Source organism: Astatotilapia calliptera, chromosome 1, assembly GCF_964374335.1.
Source record: "Astatotilapia calliptera chromosome 1, fAstCal68.1, whole genome shotgun sequence".
In the NCBI taxonomy this organism is placed as follows: domain Eukaryota; kingdom Metazoa; phylum Chordata; class Actinopteri; order Cichliformes; family Cichlidae; genus Astatotilapia; species Astatotilapia calliptera.
Window position 1 is genome coordinate 6,515,225 of NC_137422.1, and position 22,365 is coordinate 6,537,589.

Consider the following 22,365-nt stretch of genomic DNA (forward strand, 5'->3'; position numbering starts at 1 on the left):
AGCAAATACCCCAAAACTACATATTGCATGCTTACTTTAAGGTGACAGGGCCCTCTAGTGGATCAGACCAAAGGAGGAGGTAAAGGAAGGTAGCCACACGTAGAAAGTGTGGCAACAGATATTAACAACAGATATTAAAAAGAGGGGTGACTCAAAACTTTTGCACAGAACTGTAGCTTCTTAGTTTATTTATAAAATCATCTTAGTTCAGCTTTAAGGACGTTCCCTTGCAATCTTGGGTTCAGTACCAATGTACCACAGAGAAAATGCTCCTTTTTTTCTGTGTTGACTTAAACTCAGTTTGAAATATTTGTGGGATTCTTGTAGCACAGGAAATTGAGCATTTACTATTTTTTAATCCTTCATGGGATAAAAGCCAGAAAATTACAGTTTTCATTTTAAACATGAAATAAACCAGACACTTGCTGATCACTTTCTCATACTTGTTTGTCTTTCATGTGGCAAACTTTATGTTTCATCACCCTGATTGCACACAAGTCAGTAGCCAGGCAATGGAGAGACTCAGGAGCCATGTCTATTGATCTTCCTGACCCATGTACATAAAGTATTAATGTTGTCTCATAGGAGCTGATTAAGGAGCTTAGGTTTTCAGCAACGCGAAGCCATCGTGCGCTGTTATATTGGATGCATCTTACAGTGGATTTCCAAGTTCAAGAACTTTGCTTTTGAGGTTTTATGTTAGTACATGACTGCATTTGGCAGCCCTGTGTAGACTAAAACACATAACTAAGCTTTAGGCCTGCTTCACATGTCCTGGTACAATATTACACATCAATGATATAATATTCAGACACACTGATGTCTGCCAGCAGAGAACTTCCTGTTCCACTAATCAAAGTATCCCCTGAGAAAACACTGAGGGGTGCATAATCTATATATATTAAAAGGTTCATATAAATAAATAATTAAACAAAAAGGTTTTTTGAGTGAATATTTACATGGACTTTAGTCTTATACCCTCACTATGTTTCCATGTGTGTTACAGTGGAAAGCGTCAGTCTGAAAAATAGAATGTGCATTATCCAAACAAATGCGAATCAAGTGAAATTATATTCTTTCATTCATTCTTTAAAAAAATTATTTTTTAAATTAAAATTACAACACATGTATTGTTCGAATCATAAATGTGAGATGAACTGAAAGACTCCTGTCTGACTTAAAATAATAATACTACTACTACTGACAATAATAATAATAATAATAATAATAATAATAATAATAATGATAATACATTAAAATGTGTACATTAAAATATTACATTTTAAAGTCCTCTAACAGACAAGAGCCTAATTATATAATTATATAATGTATGTATCACTTGCATGCACCATCCAACTGTAGTGTAAAATAAATTTGTCGGAAAACGACAGAAAAATTAAAATACTGTTTCAATGCTTTAAGGCACATTTCCTTAGATAACACTGGAATAAAATAATAACAGCGTGTGTCTCAACCACTGTCCAAAATCTGTCGTAAATAGCCTTTCGATAAATGAATGAATTAATAAATAAATAAACCCCAAATCCCGATCCTTGCTTCAAACGTGGGAGGGATTACAAAATTTGCGTCATGACGTTGCTGGCGGGAGTCGTGACGTGACGTTTCCTTGTTTTCAACGCAGCGCGGGAGATTCAGGAGAAGAGGACCGAGTGTGTCCACCCAAGAAACGTGTAAGTTGATTTCTAACGAAATACTCTGTTCACAGCTCAGTGTAAAACTGCCTCCAGTGGTTTAGTGTCTGATGCCGTGAACACCGTGGAGTGTGGTCGGCTATATTTAGCTCTATTGTTAGCGTTAGCTCAACTCTGCTGTTAGCTCTCCATGGGTTAATAAGGCAGCAGTGGTGGAGGAGCAGGTGTAGACTGTGTTACTTGATAGAAGAAGAGGTTTTCACGTGTTTTCTCCTCTCTTCAGTCTGGTGCTTTGTCAAAATGCCATGTGAAAGGAAGCCGATGCGCTACGGCCACTCTGAAGGACACACCGAGGTGTGCTTTGATGACACTGGGAGGTGAGTCTGAAAACAAAAAAGTGTCTCCCTTTGAGCACTGACTTTGACAGCTAATGTACAAGTAAAGCTGTGATCTGATTGCGTTTAAGACTCAGATTTTACCTATGATCGGCCCACAGCCTGTGAAAGTATTGCTTTACAAACATGTCCTTTAAATTATTAGTGTAGCCCGCAGGTTAGTCAGACCAGACCAGGCAAGTACATATGAACTTGAGCGCATCAGTCTCACAGTGACATCAATGACAACACAAGTCTTTCAATGGGCTGAAACTGAGTAAAATGTGATTCATTTAAATTCTATGCCACGTTAAACTGAAGTCGTTCACAGTCCTGATTTTGGTTTCTGGTAGACTTAATAATTTAAACAGATCATTTCATCAATCTTATGCTGCACAAAGTTTCTGTAAACTAGCCTGATCAAATTGTCCACAGGTTCATTGTAACCTGCGGAAATGATGGAGATGTTCGGATCTGGGAGAGTCTGGATGATGATGATCCAAAGTTTATCACTGTCGGGGAGAAGGCTTACTCTCTGGCACTGAAGGTTGGATTTTCTCTGACTTTTCTACAGATGTCATCATTATTCGGTGACACTCTGCATCATACAAGTGATGTTTGGACCAATGTGTTCTCTGCTCCACAGAATGGCAAGCTGGTAACGGCGAGCTCCAACAACACCGTGCAGATCCACACATTTCCTGACGGCGATCCAGACGGCATCTTGACCCGCTTCACCACCAATGCCACACACGTCGCCTTCAACAGCATTGGCTCGAGAGTTGCAGCTGGGTCCAGGTACTTGATAGTTGGCTAGCTTGTGCTGAACTGAAATGATATAAATGAAAACGGGATAAAAGTAATACCTTAGATATTTGAAGGAGCATTAATTAAGGTTAAAAGATAACTAACTTTGCAGGCTCATTGCCAGATACAGATATGGGCTGGATGGTGTGTAAGGAATGAAAGGATGCCACATCATCAGTCCATTCATTCATTCCAGCTCAGATGGTACTTCGTGGTTTGTATGGCCCCTGCATATTACATGTAATAATAATGTATACTTTATTGACCCCCGTGGGGAAATTTCTCTCTACATTTAACCCATTCACTCAGTGAAGCAGCGGGCTGCCATTGGGCACCCGGGGAGCAGTGTGTAGGGACGGTACCTTGCTCAGGGGTACCTCAAGGTAGCCGTTCAGGGGAATCGAACCCCTGACCTTCCAATCACAGGGCCAACACTTTACCTATTGAGCTATCCCTGTCCCCCACCCGCCTTTTTTTTTCTCTCATAATAATGTGTACTTTAATGTGTGCCTGACAATGTAGGGTCCTGCTCCTAATGAGACAATAATGGGGGAGGGGATTTTCTCCCTGATCTGGACCAGGGCATCACTGAGCTCTGGAGGGCAGTCAGTAATATCAGTTCCTTCGTGCTCCAGGAGCTGCCTGCTTACTATCGCCACATGAGGCATTTTCAGAGATGACTGAATCCCATGTTCCCTCGTCAAAGGAACAATCCAGATCTTTTCTCCCAAATACTTTTAAGACTTCTACATGTGTTGTTTTGCCTTTGTAAGTAAGGGTGGAAGTAGAGATTTTTCTCCTGAGACAACTTTATTATATCTTTCAGACAGTCTCTAATTTGTAAATATCACCAGAAATGGCCGGGTCCTTCCAAGTTAAACTTTACTGTCAGATCATTAAAAGACATGAGTGTGTTATATTCATATAAATCACTTATTAATCTTATGCCTTTTTTGTGCCACTGTGGCCAATAAATTGCTTGTTTACCTATTTTTATTTTGGGGTTGTGCCACAGGGGTGCATATTTTTGAAAGCATGGGGACAGACTGCAGCTCTTGTGAACCTCTTGCCACACCATTTTTGAAAACTTTAAAATAGGGTTATCTGCTCTATTCCCTTTATTGTACGGTTTTTGAGCCAACACCTCAATGGGGGTAAATGGAAAGGCCAGTTCACGTTCCATTAGAACCCAGTCCAGGTCCGAATTTGTTGCTGCCCAGTGTTTACACAGCTTGGACATTTCAAATGAGATGAGGCCTCCCGGTGCTCAACGGGAGGAATCCAGGATGCGCAGCAGTCATGGTTTTGTTGCCTAGCCTGTAGAGAATTGTGCATCCCTCCATGGATATGCCACTGATCCACCACCAAATCGGTCATGCTGAATAATGTATAACTTTTCTCTACGGCTTCTCCAGACCTTTTCACACGTACCTGCTCTTGTCTGTTAATTCTGGTATTCAATGGCTAATGTAAGTCAGGCTCCATGGTGAGTACAGAGTGAGCACAGGGCCCAGTCGGGGACCTAGGATCCTCAAGCCACCCTCCAGAAACTGTCCTGTCCAGCTCTCCTAGATTAACTGTCCCAGCACTGGAGTCTTCTTGAGACTGTGCTGGGAGACACAGCAAACATTCTGGCAATGGCATGTATTGATGTGCTGGAAGAGTTGGACTACCTCTGACCTCACACCTGACATGACCTGATGTCCGGTGCAAACCTTCAGAATTAATTGAGTTACAGCTGACCAGACACACTCATGTGTTGCTTCTGTGATATTTTCCACCAATGATGCTGAAAGATGAACAAATGTCACTTCTGCTTTGCTAAACCATGCACGTCCACGTCTGCCTCAATTTCTCCCGTGGCACCTGGTGAGGCAGTCGTGCGTAACGGGATGCCCCCCCCCCCCCCCCCCCCCCCCCCAGGTGTGTGTGTGCGTGTTTATGGCTACAGCACAAGGTGATCCCATTAGGTTCATTATTGTTCCTTCAGTGCAGAATCAGCTCCACACAGCTGTGATGTTTCCAGCTCGCAGGCGGATTGGTTTCTGATTAGTCCAGATTGGAGATAAACGTGTATTTGCTGCCAGAAATGATTTGCCCTAAACAGGTTTATGACAGTAATAAAAGCACAGAGCAAGGTGCCGTATTGATGCTGCTATTTTCACCCTGGTAATTTCAGTAGTGGGATTGATTGTTCAGATTCAGGCATCTGTGGCTGTTAGGGCAGATTCGGCATCTACCTTCTGGTAGACGGTGAAGGAAATCTGTGATGTTTTGCTCCTCTTGTTCATTGATTTGACAATTTGCACTTGTGTTAGGTCACAGCTGATGGACCCTTCCTCTCAACTATGCCGCTGCTCACTGGCAGGCAGTCGGTGACGTGTGAACACAGCTTACCTTTCTCCTTTTTCCACAGTGACTTCATGGTTAAGGTGGTGGAGGTGTCAGACAGCAGTCAACAGAAAACACTCAGGGGTCACGAGGCACCTGTCCTCAGCGTCACCTTTGACCCCAAAGATGACTTCTTGGTGAGTGAACCTTGTGTCTGAAAGCAGAAATTCAACACAGAGGCTGAAGTGAGTATTTGTGTTGAGTTACAAATGGGACAATATCTTCATTTCATTGCAACTTAATATGAACCCACACCCCATTGTTCCTCATCATATTACTGTGGTTGCTTCCATTTAGAGTTTTCATTTAAATGTATAAATACAAAAGAGAACCACACAGTGTTTTTAAAAAAAAAAAAAAAAAAAAAAAGGAGAGAAGAGAATTTATAACCTGAGGACACCTGTCGTACATCACATCACTGTCGCCTTTGTCTTTCAGGCCTCTGCTAGCTGTGATGGCTCTGTGGTGGTGTGGAATATTGAGGAGCAGGTACATCAGCATTTCAGCACTTTTCAATTAGAAAAATGCACATAATTCTGATTTTCTACATGATTTTTATCTTCTTTCTCAGACTCAGGTGATCAGTTGGCCTCTGCTGCAGAAGTCAAATGACGTCACTAACGCCAAGTCTCTGTGTCGTTTGGCCTGGCAGCCCGGGATGGGAAAGGTTAGTGACACGTCTCTTTGCTGCCTTGAATGAGAGCGAGAAAGACGTCAGTCCTAAAATAACAAAACATTTGCATTTGTCAGTTTTTAGCTGTTCCTGTTGAAACCAAGGTACACCTGTACGAGCGAGGCTCCTGGGACCACGTGAGCACTCTGTCCGATGATCTGCTCGCACAGGTGAGGTCCAGTATTGTCGACGTGGTGCACATTTTACACCTGACTATCAGTATAAGCAGTATTTGTTGTAACTGTGTACATGGCCTCACAATCCTGTCTAGGACATCAATATGCTGATCTATTTGTATGCTAATGCTAAGTAGTACAGCAATATTTAGCACTGCTTTTGGCATCATGACCAAAGACTGTATGTTAAAGAAGGAAGCAGCATCTGGGACATCACATTTTTGGTTGGACTGGGATGTTTCTTCTATATTAAAAATGAATACATTTAGTTTGAAGGGTGGACTGTTAAGTTATCAGCTAGCACTACCAAGCTTGAGATGCAAGTTAAATTCGTACACTGCAGGGTGAAACACGCAGACATGCATTACTTATTTAATGTTGAGGACCAGGCTAATAAAATAGTAGAACTGGACTTGCCACCTGGATGGCCTTTACTACACAGCAGGATAATTGCAAAAGGCACAGACAGTGCAAACACAGGTTTTAAAATAAAGTTCTGGGTTTAGAAAGAAAGTATTCACTACAGAAATACAAAGTAAAATTTTAATGGTCTGTTTGATACAATGGGAGAATCACTGTGTGAAACCACTCTGTGATTAGATAAGATAAAAGGCTAGATACGATTATTTTTTTGAAGAAGGTTTAGCTTGAGACTGCTTAAGTACTATATGGACAAAGTACTAACTGTGTATAGGTGCAGCTCAGCCATTGAAGTCCACACCATGAAGCTCTCACCACAGGAGGAGGTTTGAACTCTGCAGTTACTGAGTCAGCAGAGCGCTGGAGGCTTTTACACCCTGTGCACCTCAGCACTTGGTGACCCCGCTCTGTAACTTGACATGTTCCTAAACCCTTCCACTTTGCAACAATATCATTTACAATAGATCCTGAAATATCTGGGAGGGAAGAAGTTTAATTAACTGCATTGTTGCCATGATGGCTTCCTGTTGCAGCACCTCACCCTTTAGCAGGACTCATTCTATTTACTCTTCAAAACTTTGTGAAAGGAGTCTGATACGAGTTTATGAGTCACTTCTTCCCCTTGTATGAATTTTTAATTGATTAATTCTATGTTTATGAGAACATATCAGTTCGTTGGAAGATGTAATTACAAATAAAGAGATATTTTTGAGTACAATGTTCTTTTATGTTTTAAATAACCTTAAAAAAAATACTGACTATACCTTTTAGCAGGTGTGGCCGGGTACTTTTGTTCCTAGTGTATATATATTATTCACTTCTTAGTTTGACCTTAAAGAAGAATTGAATGGTAGTTTTATTTCATTAAAGGTTTATTTAATTTATTTTAAACCCCTTTGTGGGAGTTTTTACTGTTTGTTTGTTTGTTTGTTTGTTTTATTATTAAAACCAGTGAGTGAGTTATTTAGATATTAAATAGCCGAAACAACTCAATCATTATTTTTCTTTTTTCTTAAATTTGATTTCCCCTCCTTAATTTTTGCAGCCCATTAACGTGGTGTCTTGGTCTCCTTGCGAGCGTTTCCTGGCAGCTGGCTGCGTGGGGGGTTTACTTACAGTGTGGGACGTGAACAGCAAGCTGTGTGTGGAAAGGTAGGAAACAAAGCTGTGCAGACGCTGAGTGAATTTAAAAGCATATATATGACGGGTAAAGGGTAAACCAGTTTAGGGGACTGATGCTGATGAAATTGTTTACCTTGGTTCCCAGTGCTTGAGGGCTAAAGATAACCGAGACTTAAAGGTTGGTGTCATCATTAAAGGAATAGTTTATTATGTGTTTTTCCCCTCCCCCAGTATTTGTATTAAACAAATCGTGTGTTCTTTCTTGGGCTTGTGTCTCTTTATATAGTTTATGCACAGATGATGTCAATCTTCTTGTAGTCTCTGCCAAAAGCAACATTGAACAGTAGATGTTGCTCACCACTAAAGTTTAAGCTTTCTGCTCTCTGCTGTAGGCAGAAACACGAGAAAGGCTTCACAGTGTGCAGTTTGGCCTGGCATCCATCAGGCAGCCATATTGCCTACACGGACACTGAGGGCTGCCTGGGCCTGCTGGACGGACTCGGCACCTCCACAGCTGATAACAATAGGACCAAGGTACTGCTCAAGTAACCTTTTTTTGTACCCCCTCTGTACATCCCTGTACCATGAAGTAAGATTTTGAGACTCATCCAGCTCTGCAGGTTATCTTTCTTCATTAGATTAGCTGGGATAGATCTCTGCCGTAATAAAAGGAAATCTAACTACAGACAAGTCACTTGTAAAACATAAATTTACAGGTCAAAGCTTTAAAATCAGGAAGTTATCACTACTTTTTTTTTCTTTTCTTTTTTTTATCTTTCTTTTTTGTCCCGTTTGGATCTTTAGCCATCAGAATTGTTGTCTTACGACCAAGAAAGATGCCAAGCGGATTTATTTTACCAAGAAAGCTGTAGTCTGCGTCTGTGAACACCCGAGTGTACACCTGTGTGCACACCTGTGTGGATCAGCATGCTTGTATTCCAAAGGTTTCTCCATGTAACGATCTGCTAGGGAGTGTGGGGAGCCACAGCCCCGTCCCCCAGGGCATGAAGCAGGTATGGAGGAGATCCAGGCCCCAGACATCCAGAGGCCCCAGAGTTTTTTAATGCCTTTTAGTGCTATTGCATATTCTTTGTTCAGGAACAACAGCGTCCATAGATTGTTAAGTTACCAGATTGCATTTATAACCAGTTGAGCGTTGTTTGCGGTTAGTTCATAACACAACTGTAAACACGCCCAGCTTCAAAGTCTCCCTTTTTTTCTTTTGTTCAGTTAAATTCAAGCTGCTTAAATCTGTCATGGACTTTCAGCAGGTCGCTGCAAAAAATCCTGCAAAAGACTATGATGACCTGTTTGATGATGACGATGACAGACTGATGGATGAAGGACTGAGTGACACAAAGTCTCCAGCTAAGAAAGCCGTTGGCTGGGACGATGACGATGACGATTTCCTGGTGCCTGCGACTGGGCGGGTGAAGAACAGAGGAGCGTTCCTGGACGACGAGAACTCACTAGGTGGGTGAAGATGGGGTCATTGAGGGGGCGAATACAGATGGAAGATAAAAGCGAGGTGATCTGGCCATCACAAACTCCTGCTGTACCTAACTATTATTTTCATCATTTATTGATCTTGCAGTTATGTTCTCGAGCAATAGTTTGGTCCTTAAAATGTCAGAAATAATTGAAAGTGTATTACAAAACACAGGAAACGCAACGTTCAAAGATCGAGATTAGGAAATTAGAAATTCTTGCGAAGGGAAGGCTAAAAGTTTTTCTGTGTGCAGAAAAAAACAGATTCGACTTTGTGAAAGAAGCAAAAAAAAAAATCTTAACTAAAGAGCTCAATTGCAAAAGTTCAACATCAAAACAAGTGTTTAGAGTTTTTATTTGAATTTTGATCAGAAAGTCTGTAGCATGAACTTGGATTTCAGGCTCAAGAGGCACAGTTACAACTGTTTGCATGAATTTCCACCACCTGCAGTCAATGTTTAACCTGTTAATTATCGTTATGTTTGTCATCATTATAAGCAAAGCAAATGTTTCCTAAAGTCAGCACTATCTAGTGGAGAAGGCAGTGAAGTTTGTCTTTGTGCAGGTTAGCCTATTGCTGTCTTTAACTGGTAATGTTAATCTATGGGGGAAAAAAATAATTAGGTGATTAAAGTTACAAGGTGTTCAGATTTTAGAAGAAGTGAAACTGTGATCATCGCAGCATGTCTCAGCATACATCGCACATGAATGGAGACATCACCTGAAATTACTCCATTTATTTTTTTGTTTTTTTCATTCAGACACAGGATCACTGAAGCTTGGTCAGGACAAATTGGGGGACGACGACAATGACGCAGGCAGTTCTGTGGCGCCTGCAGCAGCCCCAGTGGTGCCCCTGCGTCCTGTCTACGAGGGGCCCGTGCCAACTCCTCCCCAGAAAGCCTTCCAGCCAGGCTCCACCCCTGCACATCTCACACACCGCTTCATGGTAGGACACACTGAGAGTCATTACACTGTAAATCTGAGTTGCTCGCATGTCATAACAGCAAACTGTGCCTCAGATGTGGAACTCCGTGGGTATAGTGCGAGGCTACAACGACGAGCAGGACAACGCCATCGATGTGGAGTTTCACGACACGGCCGTGCACCACGCCATGCACCTCACCAACTCACTGGGTCACACCGTGGCTGATCTCTCCCAGGAGGCCGTGCTGCTGGCCTGCCCCAGCACAGAAGAGCTCGCTAGGTAAAACTTCCACCTGACCTGCTTCTGGGGATTTATTTATTTATTTCTCCCCTTTCAGTATTTTCCCCCTCTCTCTCTCCAGTAAGCTGCAGTGCCTTCACTTCTCCTCGTGGGACACCAATAAGGAGTGGATGGTCGACCTTCCTAAAGGGGAGGACGTGAGGGCGCTTTGTCTGGGTCAAGGCTGGGCAGCAGTCGCCACCAGCACGCTGATGATCAGGCTCTTCTCCATCGGAGGAGTACAGAGAGAATTGTTCAGCCTGCCAGGGCCTGTGGTCTGCATGGCAGGACATGGAGAGCAGCTGCTCGTCGTCTACCATCGGGGTTAGAGACACACACACTCCTCTGTGATAATCAGCACATTGCATGTGCTTGTATGGTTCAAAAATAAAATTAGGAATTATTTATTTATTCTTAGCTTTGTGATGTAACTGTCGGTGTGTCATTGTTGCATGTCAGTTCCGTTCATTCAGTTTACTTTCCACCACATGGAGTCACCACAGAGTGTAAATGTAAAATGTGCAGCACAAGAGATGAGAGTAAAGGCAACCCCCCACTCTTAAGCTGTGATCTGGAAATTTCCACTCTCTCCAAATATAAGTACTGCAGTTTGCAGTGTTATCTTCCAGCTCTTTACATGTGTCTCGTTTTCCACCACCAGCTACAGGTTTTGATGGAGAACAGGCTCTGGGTGTCCAGCTGCTGCAGTTAAGTCGAAAGAGGAGGCAACTCATCAGTGGCGAACCCCTCCCCCTCTCTCAAAAATCGTACTTGTCTTGGCTCGGCTTCACAGCCCAGGGTCAGTATGTCAAGATATTATAATGTGAAAGAATCTCATGGGAAGCATCATTACTTTGCTGCTGGTGATGATTTGGAACAACCTGTCCTGGAATACATCTCGTGGTCTTTCAGGTACCCCGTGCTATGTGGATTCAGACGGCGTGGTGCGAATGCTGAACCGCTCCCTGGGCAACACATGGACTCCAGTGTGCAACACCAGGGAGACCTGCAAGAGCAAATCAGATCACTACTGGGTGGTTGGAGTGCACGAGAACCCTCAGCAGCTCAGGTGAGCTTTCATCTGCATCACAGCTCATTGATTTAGCAGTTTGAACAGGAAATAAAAAGTGACTGAGTGGTGCATATGAGCCGATACTCGATGCTGGTTAATTATTGCTTCTTAGAGGCTGACATTCCTTCTGTCCTCGTCCTGTTAGGTGTATTCCATGTAAAGGCTCCAGGTATCCTCCCACCCTGCCCAGACCGGCCGTGGCCATCCTACCCTTCAAGCTGCCCCTGTGTCAGACCACAACAGAGAAGGGGCAGATGGAGGTAAATAAACACAAGAATGAGCACCTGGACAATGGGTTATCGAAATAATCCAGTCCTCAGATCTTTTCAGGTGGCTCAGTGGTGTCATGGATCCAGTAACAGCTGAGCCTATCCTCCGCTGTTATTCAGGAGCAGTTCTGGCGTTCGGTCCTTTTCCACGACCACTACAGCTTCCTGTCCTCCAGCGGCTACGAAATAGATGAAGACGCTCAGAATCAGTCCCAGAAGGAGCAGCAGGAGCTGCTCATGAAGATGTTTGCAGTAAGTGTGAATGCTGCAAACACTTGGTGATCGAGACACTCCCAAAGTACAGATTTGTTTAGAGTTGTTGTTTTCTTACAGTTGTCCTGCAAACTGGAGCGAGAGTTTCGCTGTGTGGAGCTGGCAGAGATGATGACCCAGAACGTGGTGACTCTGGCCATACGATACGCATCCCGATCCAGACGCATGGCCCTCGCACAGCGGCTCAGTGAGATTGCTCTGGAGAAATCCAACCAGATGCAGGAAGAAGAGCAAGAGGAGCAGGAAGAGGAGCCTGAATACTCCAGCACGAGACGGAGCTCTGGGTAATGTCAAAAAGCATGCATCACTTTCACTGTTTGTGTAAATTAATCTGGACTGTCTGGCTTTGGCCAAAATAACAAACCTCACCCTTTATGGGTGACTACCCTATAGCACTGTCAGACGACTTCACGTCACCGCTGAGCGCAGCATAGATACCACACAAGGAGTGTGTCATTTCAATAAAATTATCTTTATCAAAGCAGGTCAGCTGATACATGTTCTTCAACGAGATGGTTACTTGGTTAAAAAAGCAATTCACCACAACAACAGTCGCCTCAAGGCGCTTTATATTGTACTGTAGATCGTACATAATTGATACAGAGGAAAAACCCAACAATCATATGACCCCTTATGAGCAAGCACTTTGTACGACAGTGGGAAGGAAAAACTCCCTTTTAGCAGGAAGAAACCTCCGGCAGAACCAGGCTCAGGGAGGGGCGGGGCCATCTGCTGCGACCGGTTGGGGTGAGAGAAGAAAAAAAAGCAGAGCTCTTTTATGATGTGAAACCTTAAACACTTTTTTTTAAATAGGTTATTTATGTTATTTTTATATGGATGAAGGAAGAACAAATATCAACCATGTAACATTTATTGCAGCATTTTAAGTGTAAAACCTTCATCAGTCTCCTCCAATTTATTTTATAGTTTACAAACAGATTAAAAATAGCAGTATTCGCTCTCTTTTTGCACAGGTATGGCCACACCGACGTCACAGCGGGGGGACGTTACAGCAGAAGACAGAATCAGCAGGAGGAGCAAGAGGATGAGGAGGAAAGAGGAGAAGAGCTCATGGAGGAAGAGGACAGACAGGAGATGGAGCCGGAAGAGGCGACAGAAACAAAAAAACGTCAGTTCCACCTCTTACTTTGCACAAGTTGCCAGTGCTGCTGCTAACATGCTAACACGCCTCCTCCATGTCTGTCAGGTGTGAACCCGTTTGCTAAAGAAGCCGGCTCACCCATCAAGCCGTCTCCGACACCAAGTGAGTAAACGCATATCTGTCAGTCAGCTTAGATGTTCGGTATTATGGTGAGTCACTTTAGCGTGATGTAGGACAAATAACCCAAATAACCCAATGGCCATGTACTGTCCTCCTCATGTTGTACACTTGTGGTGTCTCTGTCAGTGGAGTTTTAGCTGGGTTTGATTTCATTTCAAGTCTTTGTCAGTTGTTGGAAGGTTTTCAGAGTAAGATTAAAGTGGGACAGCCGCTCCCATCACCCAAGCCCATTTTAATATTCAAATATGAAACAGGACCTGTTATTAGGTGTTGAATGAAGAATTTGGTCAGCCAGTTTTATCTGAATCACTTCCCAATGTGTCTCTTGTTTTTCAGTTGGTAAAATGGGACGTGCAAATCCTTTTAAGGTAAGAACTGTGACTTCTTAGATTTTAATTTTGTCAAAATCAAGGATGTGGTCTCATTATAGCCCTTTTCCAATATTACCTACGCGACTCGGTACCAGGTGCTTTTTTTTTACAACATGCTTGGCCGGGGTTCCAGGCGATCTGATGAGGTCTTATGAGACTGCCAACTCCTTTGTTGTGGCATTTGTGGTGCACACAGATGATGTCACAGGACGTTCGGCTGTGTTGCTATAGCGACCCCACACACATTAGATAGCACTCGATTGTAATAGAAAACAAGTCCACTCGCTCAAGCCAATCCAAGTAGGTACTAATGGAAAAAGGCTTTTAGTCATTTTTTGATGTTTAGCCATTAATAAAAGACAACGGACTCTTTTGGTTTTGAATATGAATAAAGACTGTAAGAGGTTTAAAGAGAGAGAAGTGGTTCTTAAGAAGGTTTAGCTTATTCCTCAGATATCACTTTCATCTCTCCTGTCTGTCTGTGGAGCTGCTTTTAAATGCACCGTGTGGAGTCTGAACAGCAGCCTCTGTTGGCCAGCAGGAGCTGACTCGGGTTGCAAAAAGATCTGTACACAACTCTGTAAGAAAGCTACCCCATTGCACACTGACTTCTCTTTCCTTCTCTTTTTAGTGAGATAAACACTAAGGCAGGGTTTAAGTATTGGCTAGCCTTCAAGGCTCAGTTAAGTACAGTATAAAAACTAAAACGATGGGTGAAACACTTTCCTGCCTCCATCTTTTATATACAGGCTTTCTTCTTAATAAAGTACCTGGTAAGCCACCGGGTGTGGCTCAGTCACCTTGGAGTCAGTGGCAAAGAAGAAGAAGAAACGCACTGTTTTTGTTGTTGCTGTTTTTCATGTGATTTGTTGACTATAAGGAACATATACAATATCTTTAAGATATTTCTTTAAATTTTGTTATTGGTTTGGTGTGTTCAGGTTCCTGGTTCGGGGAAAATGTCAGCTTCATCCGGTCAGCCGCGAGTAACAAACATCCTGGACAACATGACGTCCAGCAAGAAGTCAGCTCAGCTCAGCAGCTCTGGGGGGAAACCCAGCAAAAGTCCCATCCTCAAACCTCTGGCCCCCAAGCCAAAAACCAAGGTACCGTCTCAGAATTTAAAGCTGTAGCATGTCTCCACATAGCTGTGCCGAGGTCTCAAAATAAGATAAGATAAGATAAGATAACTCTTTATTGTCATTGCACAGTCATACATAGTACAGTAGTACAATGAAATTGGAAAAACTGTCCTACGTCGGCACTACATATAACACAACACAACACGATATGACACATCACAACGTAACAAACAACACAACACAGTATATTAACTTAGTATAAAAAAGAAGAATAAGTGTATGTGTATTGCACACTGTTATTATTGCACATTAATTATTATTGCACCTTGTTATAAATATAAATATTATTGTTATCGTTTTAAACATTGTTACCTCCCCCTAAAAAGTCCAGGGAGGTATCCAGTCAGGTCAGCTATTTACATTGATCAGGGCTATTGCCCTGTTGTAAAAGCTGTCCTTGAGTCTATTTGTTCGGGACCTCAGCAGCCTGAACCTCCTGCCAGACGGCAGCAGCTTAAACACCCGGTGTCCTGGGTGTGTGCAGTCCCGTAGGATGCTGCGTGCCCTCTTGAGACAGCGAGTGCTGTACAGGTCCTTCAGGGAGGGAAGAGGATGTCCAATTATTTTTTGGGCCATGTTGATGACCCTCTGGAGTGCCTTTCTGTGTGCTGTGGTGCAGCTGGAGAACCACACACCGATGCAATATGTCAGCACACTTTCAATGGAGCAGCGGTAGAAGACGGTCAGCAGCTCCTTCTTCAGGTCCATTTTTCTGAGGATTCTCAGAAAGTGGAGACGCTGTTGGGCCTTCTTTAAGACCGCAGAGGTGTTAGAGCTCCATTGGAGGTCTGTGTCTATGTGCACACCCAGAAACTTGAAACTGGAGACCCTTTCCACGCACTCCCCGTTGATGCTGACAGGCTGCAGCTCGTACTTCCTCCCTCTGAAGTCAACTACCAGTTCAAATGATAGTACCTGGAAAAGATAATGCATCTTTCAAAACAATAAAATGTCCTTTTTTTCCTGTGAAGACTCAGTCTACTCTGCTGCAGATGGCTGCCACAAAGACAGCTAATAAGAAGGTTCAGGAGAATACAGAGCAAGCTGCAAATCTGCAGAAACAACCAGACACCCCGCCTCCAGGACCACCTGCAGATAACTCTGAAAACAAGAGGTAAAAGATTTCAAAGAAAGAAACGGTTAGACCCTTCGAACACTGGGATGTTCAAAAACAGATTCTACATGTAGAGCGTTTTTAAACAGGGCAGTATTTCTCGTTTTCTCTGTGCATTTAGGCCAAAGACAGGCTTCCAGCTTTGGTTGGAGGAGAACAGGAAAAGTATCCTAGCCAACAACCCTGACCTGGAAGAGACCGACGTCATCAAGGAGGCTATGGGACGCTTCAGGACGCTGTCGGCGGAGGAGAGACTGGTATAACACATCGAGGGTTTTAGAGAGGAGGGGGGTTGCTAAAACAGTGATGTCAAAAATTTCGAAAGCTGTCCAGTAGAGCTGGGCGATAGAACGATAACGATATGTATCGCGATATAACTTTTACTCGATAGAGAAATTAAGCTATCGCGATAGACCTCGCCGCTCTTGTCCTCTTAAAAAAAAAAAAAAAAAAAAAAAAGGGTCAGCCAATCCAAATCAAGTAGCGCAGAGCCGAACCAATCACAGCCGCAGCGTCACGTCGCGTGACTTGTTACGTACAGCACAAGTGCCACGCCGCACGTGTGTTTGTTTGGGAAGCAGCCAGCGGGTAATGGAGCCAGCGCATAATGGAGGAAATGAGTGTGCTGACTAGAAAAATCAACCGAGCGTGACCGAAGAGAAAACAGATGATGGTTCCAATGCCGGAGAGATTGTCGAACAGAAGAGCCATAGAAGTTCCGTAGTGTGAAGGTATTTCGGCTATTTCAAGTCTGACAAAAAACAGAGTAGCGTGCACTGTAAATTGTGCCGAAAGCAAGTCTGGAAATACAATAAACTGGTGCATGCGTCACACTGTGCCACGTTATTGTTTCGGTGAAATGAATTTCTACAATACTGTTACTGTTAATTCTACTCTCTGCAGTGTTTAAATGCTTACATATACACACAGTTACTGTCCGTCCACACATACGACTCGGTTCTGCTTCTATGCCCCAGCTTTGTTTACTTTTTCCCACCGAGGCTTCTAGACTTCTGATTGGCCAACATTTCTGCACGGTTAGGAATCTAGCGCCACCTGCTACTTTGGCATGTTCATAGCAGCGTTTTCCTTCATTTCTGCCTTTATGTGTGGACGGGATTATTTTTTAAAACGAAAACGGAAAATCTCCGTTTTCAAAAATACCCGTGTACGTGTGGACGTAGCCTCAGTCTCTGACTGGAAGCGCTAATTCGTCATTCGGCTTTTGTCAGACTAAAGTAACTGTTAAAACTGTTTGAAAAGCTAAGCTATACAACAAGGAGAGATTGAGAATTTCCTTTTAGTTCTCAGTTTATTTGATATTGACAAAAGTTAGTCAGTTTTGTCTGTTCTTCTGTAAAACAAACTAAGATTTATTTTTAGAATTAATATTTTGTTTCTAAGTGGAATTGACAATTTAGTCTGTTTCGTTTGTTCTATTTTGAAACTTAAACGCTTTAGCGGCTGCCTTTTGTGTAGTTTGCAATATTTGCCTTTATTTATCTGAAAAAGTCTCATGTTCCTTAAGTACATCTACCCTGTTGAACTTATTATGGGAAATAAATATTTAAATAAAAACAAGCTGCTGATTATTTCACATTTTACTTGTGAGCAACGGCACATTTAAATCTTACAAATATAGTTATTTGGCTCATATCATGATAGATATCGTTATCGCCTGAAATGAAAAAAACATATCGTGATATGAAAAAATCTCATATCGCCCAGCTCTACTGTCCAGTGATTGGAGTCTTTGGCAGGTTGATCCTCAACCCCCGGAGCCCCCGTTGACACCCTTGTCTATAATTTCAGTAACCCAACTGAAATTGTAAATGCAGAGAATCCCATTTTCAGCCCTCCGCTTGTAAGGATTCTTTAAAGTTTTATGTGGGTGTGCACAATTTGCAGTTTTCATAAGCTGACTTCAGCTTTTGGCCATATTTCTAGTCCAAGCTGATTCCCATTCAGAAATCAAAGATGGTCACGTGTTCAGCAAATTAGAATTTAGTGTTACTCATAATTTAACCATCTAAATTCTTTTAGCTTTAGTCTAGTTTCAGTTGAGAAAATATCATAAAATTATAGTAAACTCGATCTGAAATTGGTTCAGGTGAATAACATATAAAATGTAAGAGTGTGTTGTGCTGATAGCTGCTCCACACTGTTTACAAAGTGTCTTATTTTCTTTCACATCAAATGAGAAATGTATCCATACGTGTACTCTTCTCTTCCTCCCAAGCACTGAAATGTTTTTCGCATTTTAATGAGAAGCTGAGAACATGGGAGCTAGTTGTACCGCTTCCCAGCAACAGCTCATCTGAAAACTCACCCATCACTAGTCTAACCAGCATAACTGCTTCGAATAGTCTCATCAGTACCGCTTGAGCTGTCCAACCTGCTGAAGCTTTTTATTTTTAAAAATGACTGCAGGTCTACAGATTTGAATAAAATAGATAAGTAGATTCCTAGATATAAAGAAATGTATTCAAAAGTTTAACACTCGATTAAGTTGTACTGTTATTAGAGTCCTGCAGGGTCACATTAACAAAAAAAAGAAAAGAAATCCAGTGCTTGGTTTTAACCACTTTTCTCTGAAATGCTGTGTCTCAGCTGTGGTCAGTCAATAGGTGAGTGAATGAGGGTGGTTGTGCCACTAATGACACGCCTCGTCCTTTCATCCAGCCGAGTGCTTCTGTGGTACACTGGCCCTGACCCTGCATACATCAAGACTCTCAGCAGAAAGCTGGATGACGAGGAAGTGGGGGTGAGGGGATGCCTGTTGCCTGGGAGCCCAGTCAAGTGTGTTTGGGCACTGAGGGCGCAAAGCATTGATGCATGAGAGACGATCGGCTGGTCAATCAGCAGGAGCATAATTCTGATCCGAATTTTCAGCTGTTCTGAAAGATGAATCCAGAGTGTCGGCTGCACACCCATGATGCACATTCCAGTTTCCACCACATTCAAAAGGTGCTCTGTTAGATTGAGGCCATGCAAGATCATTAGAGTCATTGCCATGTTCAAGAAACCAGTTTAATATGATCTGAGCTTTGCGACATGATAAGTTACGTTGCCAGATGTAGTCATCAGAAAATGATGTAGTCATATTAGAAAAACACTGTGGTTATAAAGGGATGGACATGGCCAGCCACAATGCTCGTGTAGGCTGCGGAGTTTAAATGATTCTCAGTTAATACAAAGCGACCCCCAGAGTGTGCCAAGAAAATATTCCTACAGCGGAACACCACGATTGTAACCAGTCTAAACTGTTTAAATACTGGGTGGGTTATATCCACACTCTCTTGTTCTTCCTGTCAAATTTTGACCCTAGCATGCAGCAGAAATTGAGACTCATTCAGACCAGGCAGTGTTTTTCCAATCCACCAGTCCTCTTTTGGCAGGCATGTGTGAAATTGCACACTTTCTTGTTCTTAGCTGAATATTGTTGGATATTTTCTGTTTTTCACACCATTCTCTTTGAACGCTAGAGATGGTTGTTCAGGAAAACTGCAGATCAGCAGTTTCTGAAGTACTCGGGCCAGCCCGTTTGACACCAACAAACACAGCCGCAACAGTTTGAAAAGATGAGACTAACTGTAGAAAACTTAAAAAAAAAAAAAACCCGCAATACCTTTGTTTCTTGTTTCTACCTCATTGATACTTAAGGGGGGGGGGGGTGTTTTGGTTTTTTGGTTTGTTTTTTTTTGCTGAGAAGCAACACCTACCGTTCAGGAGAAGACTGAAGCATATCCGGCACAAGTGAGCACCAGTATAGACCGGTAGCTGTAGTGACATCACAGTTGGCACCTGACACAAAAGATGCAGTGACCATAAGGAAACCATTAAGCTCACAGTGTCAACAGTGAGCAAAACTAGCTAACAGTAGCTTAGAAAAGTCCACTTACCACAAATGTCAAAAAACAACCGGCTCCCAACACAACACAGACTGTAGCTGTGGGTTAACATGGTATTTTGTTTGCAACAGGGTTAGCGAGCCCCAAAGCTAAAGTTAGCGGGCTAGCCGCTGACCACATTAGTTAGCGTTTGACCGTATTAGCTAAAATTAGTCAGACAACAAAAAGAAATATTGACCAGTGCCAGAGGAAAATATGGTCAGCATGAACAAGACATCATTTCATACCTGCCAGTTATTTTATTTAAACATTCACATTTTAAAAAAAAATGAAATTTTCTTTCAAGTTTGAACCAAAGGAGTTGATATGATTTTTATTAACTTGTATAAGTGCATTTCAGCTGTATGTTTACAGAAAAAAGAACCTAGATGATGGCCCTGCAGGCTTAACTTTAGCCTAAAACGGCTCGACCATTGTGTGTGTGTGTCTGTGTGTGCGCGAGTGTGTGTTGATAAAATTATTCAGTCCATATTCAATAAAGCAGAAGCTGATTAGTGATATGTCAAAGCTTGTACCATCTACCAGCTCTGTAATGGTGCCATTTGTGTGTGTGTTTGCTTGTGTGAATATGCATGGGTTAATGACAGTGTTTCATTAAGCACTGGAGGTGTAGAGTGTGTGTGTGTGCGTGTGTGTTGCTGGCACTGCACACACCAGGCCTGATGATTCATCCTGGCTCCATTACGTCCAGAAAAGCGCTTCCTTTTGTGTCGGCTTAGAGAAAAGGAGGGGGCTCGAGGAGGGAAAGAGCCAGCAGGCCAAAGAGATGCATGCTGTCAATAGTGATTATACGTGACAGGATGCAATTTCAAACTGCACGCCCGAGTGCCCATGTGTGCGTTTCGTCATCATCACGTAGGTTGTTTGGAGCCTGTATAGAAACAACAATACAATTTTTTGTTTTTGTAATGTGCAGTAATTAACATGTGCGATCCTTGTCTATTCTATCCCCCCCCCCCCCTTTTAGTCATGGACAGAAAGAGCTAAAGGCCAGAGCGGAGACGCAGCAGATCTGAAGAAGAGGAAAAGAGCAGAAGGAGGAGAAGGCTTGGAAAGTGAAAATGAAAAGGCCGAAGCTGATGAAAGTAGTGCCAAGAAGAAGTCGTCTTTGGATCCCTCTTCCAAGCTTTCAGTGTTTGCGTTTAACCAAAACTAAACCTCCAGTGGACGGAGATCGCATGTATATCAACAACTGCCCTCAGTGTTGGAGACGGATGAGTGATGTTCAGTAAAAATGTACACTTGGTTCTTCTTTTTTTTTTCTTTGTTTGTTTTTTACACTTACTGTATTTTAACAATTTAATAAATGTAAATGTTTGTTAGTTCACATGTTAGTCTGTGATTTAATTTTGTACAGCTTATTAATCAATTCAAATATCAAAAGAGGATTTCTAAGTTTGAGGGCCTACCTTACCTCTGCGTTTGAATATACCGACTTTAGCTCTCTGTGAAGGTGCTCGGCAGTATCCCTTTTGTGACATAACCAGCAACAATCCTGTTAATTTCTTGCTGAGTGACAGCTTAGGCAAACTATTGCTACATTTAAAGCTTCCCTAAGCATTGGGGGTTTATGATGAAATCTAAAGTGGCGTTCTTCTGGGTTTTGTTTTTGTTTTGTTTTTTTGCTTTTTCCATGAAGACATGAAAATACTTTCAAGATACAGAGGCTGTACTCTATGCCATCTTACTAACATGTGGTAATTCTAATTAAACAAAATACAAGACTGTACTTAAAAGATGGATGTGGCTTTAGAGTCTCAGAAGTGCTGTGGATGTGCACAAAGACTTCTCTTTGTCGAAGTCAGAGAAATGGTCTTTGGCTCCCTAGCTCTGTGAGCTCAGGAAACGTTTGGGTTCAGTGTTTTAGTTCATTTTGAAAACTTTTGTCAATATTAGAATCAGAATGGAGGACAAACCAGGGTATACCTGGGGGCAGCGGCAGTGACTAAAGAAGTTATTAATCAATGAGCTTGAGTTCTTGGTTTTACAGAACCACCCCTCATTCGATGTGTGAAGAGGCGACTATAAAAACACTCAGGACAGCATAGCACAGTGGCTACAGGCATCTTTTATATACAGTCTGTTTGAAAAGGAAAACTAGGGCACTATTACGTACTTATTACTTCGTACTTATTACTTGGCAATAACATATCCCCAACAGTGGTGCAGAGAGTGCCTCACAGCCCTCCTGAGCCTGTGTTTTAAAAGTCTAAAGAAAAAACAAAATCAACAGATACTCGAAAAAGAAAACGAAGATTGGCGAAAGGCTTTGTAATATACTCAGACACTGATACATGTATGATTGAAGAGATGAAGGACTGTAAGCAGCACAGTTAGAACCGTGCTCCTGTCTAAGAGAGGTCAGTGGTCGCTGTTATGTAATCTGGCCATAGTAATAAACACACTGAATGCACTTTGTTACCTTCCACAAACTGCAGAATGATTCCAAGCAGCAGGTCACAGTCAAAGCAGATAGCGGTCAAAGGGGGGTCTGGCCCCGCCCCTTCAGATCTGGCTAGCCAATAGGAGCTCGCTCTGGATTATCCTGCTGTTATAAAGGATGCTGAGGCTGCAACCGTGTCGCCCACTTGAACTCAAACTAAAGTACCCGTCAGAAACTG

General features: G+C 42.6%; 1 protein-coding gene and 1 long non-coding RNA gene across 3 annotated transcripts; one reads left to right on the top strand and one right to left on the bottom strand.

Moving 5' to 3' along the window:
* Positions 1-1,566: 1,566 nt before the first annotated feature.
* wdhd1 (WD repeat and HMG-box DNA binding protein 1) lies at positions 1,567-21,071 on the top strand. 2 transcript variants are annotated; one of them, XM_026153466.2, is made up of 26 exons: positions 1,567-1,691; positions 1,936-2,029; positions 2,462-2,573; positions 2,673-2,824; positions 5,250-5,361; positions 5,663-5,713; positions 5,796-5,891; positions 5,975-6,067; positions 7,539-7,645; positions 8,008-8,149; positions 8,884-9,088; positions 9,865-10,052; positions 10,126-10,310; positions 10,393-10,634; positions 10,972-11,109; positions 11,223-11,379; positions 11,528-11,642; positions 11,772-11,903; positions 11,985-12,208; positions 12,899-13,053; positions 13,132-13,188; positions 13,543-13,574; positions 14,519-14,683; positions 15,691-15,833; positions 15,955-16,090; positions 20,712-21,071. In XM_026153466.2, exons 2-26 carry the CDS (start codon positions 1,953-1,955, stop codon positions 20,898-20,900), a joined length of 3,405 nt encoding a protein of 1,134 aa, XP_026009251.2. In that variant the 5' UTR covers positions 1,567-1,691; positions 1,936-1,952; the 3' UTR covers positions 20,901-21,071. The 2 variants fall into 2 exon arrangements, with proteins under 2 accessions (XP_026009251.2, XP_026009333.2); XM_026153548.2 differs by having other exon boundaries at positions 8,887-9,088.
* On the bottom strand, positions 19,969-22,306 carry LOC145429497 (uncharacterized). The gene is made up of 2 exons (XR_013909755.1): positions 22,167-22,306; positions 19,969-20,615 (listed from the first exon to the last, which is right to left on the bottom strand). It is a non-coding gene; the product is annotated as an uncharacterized LOC145429497 (long non-coding RNA).
* Positions 22,307-22,365: the final 59 nt, after the last annotated feature.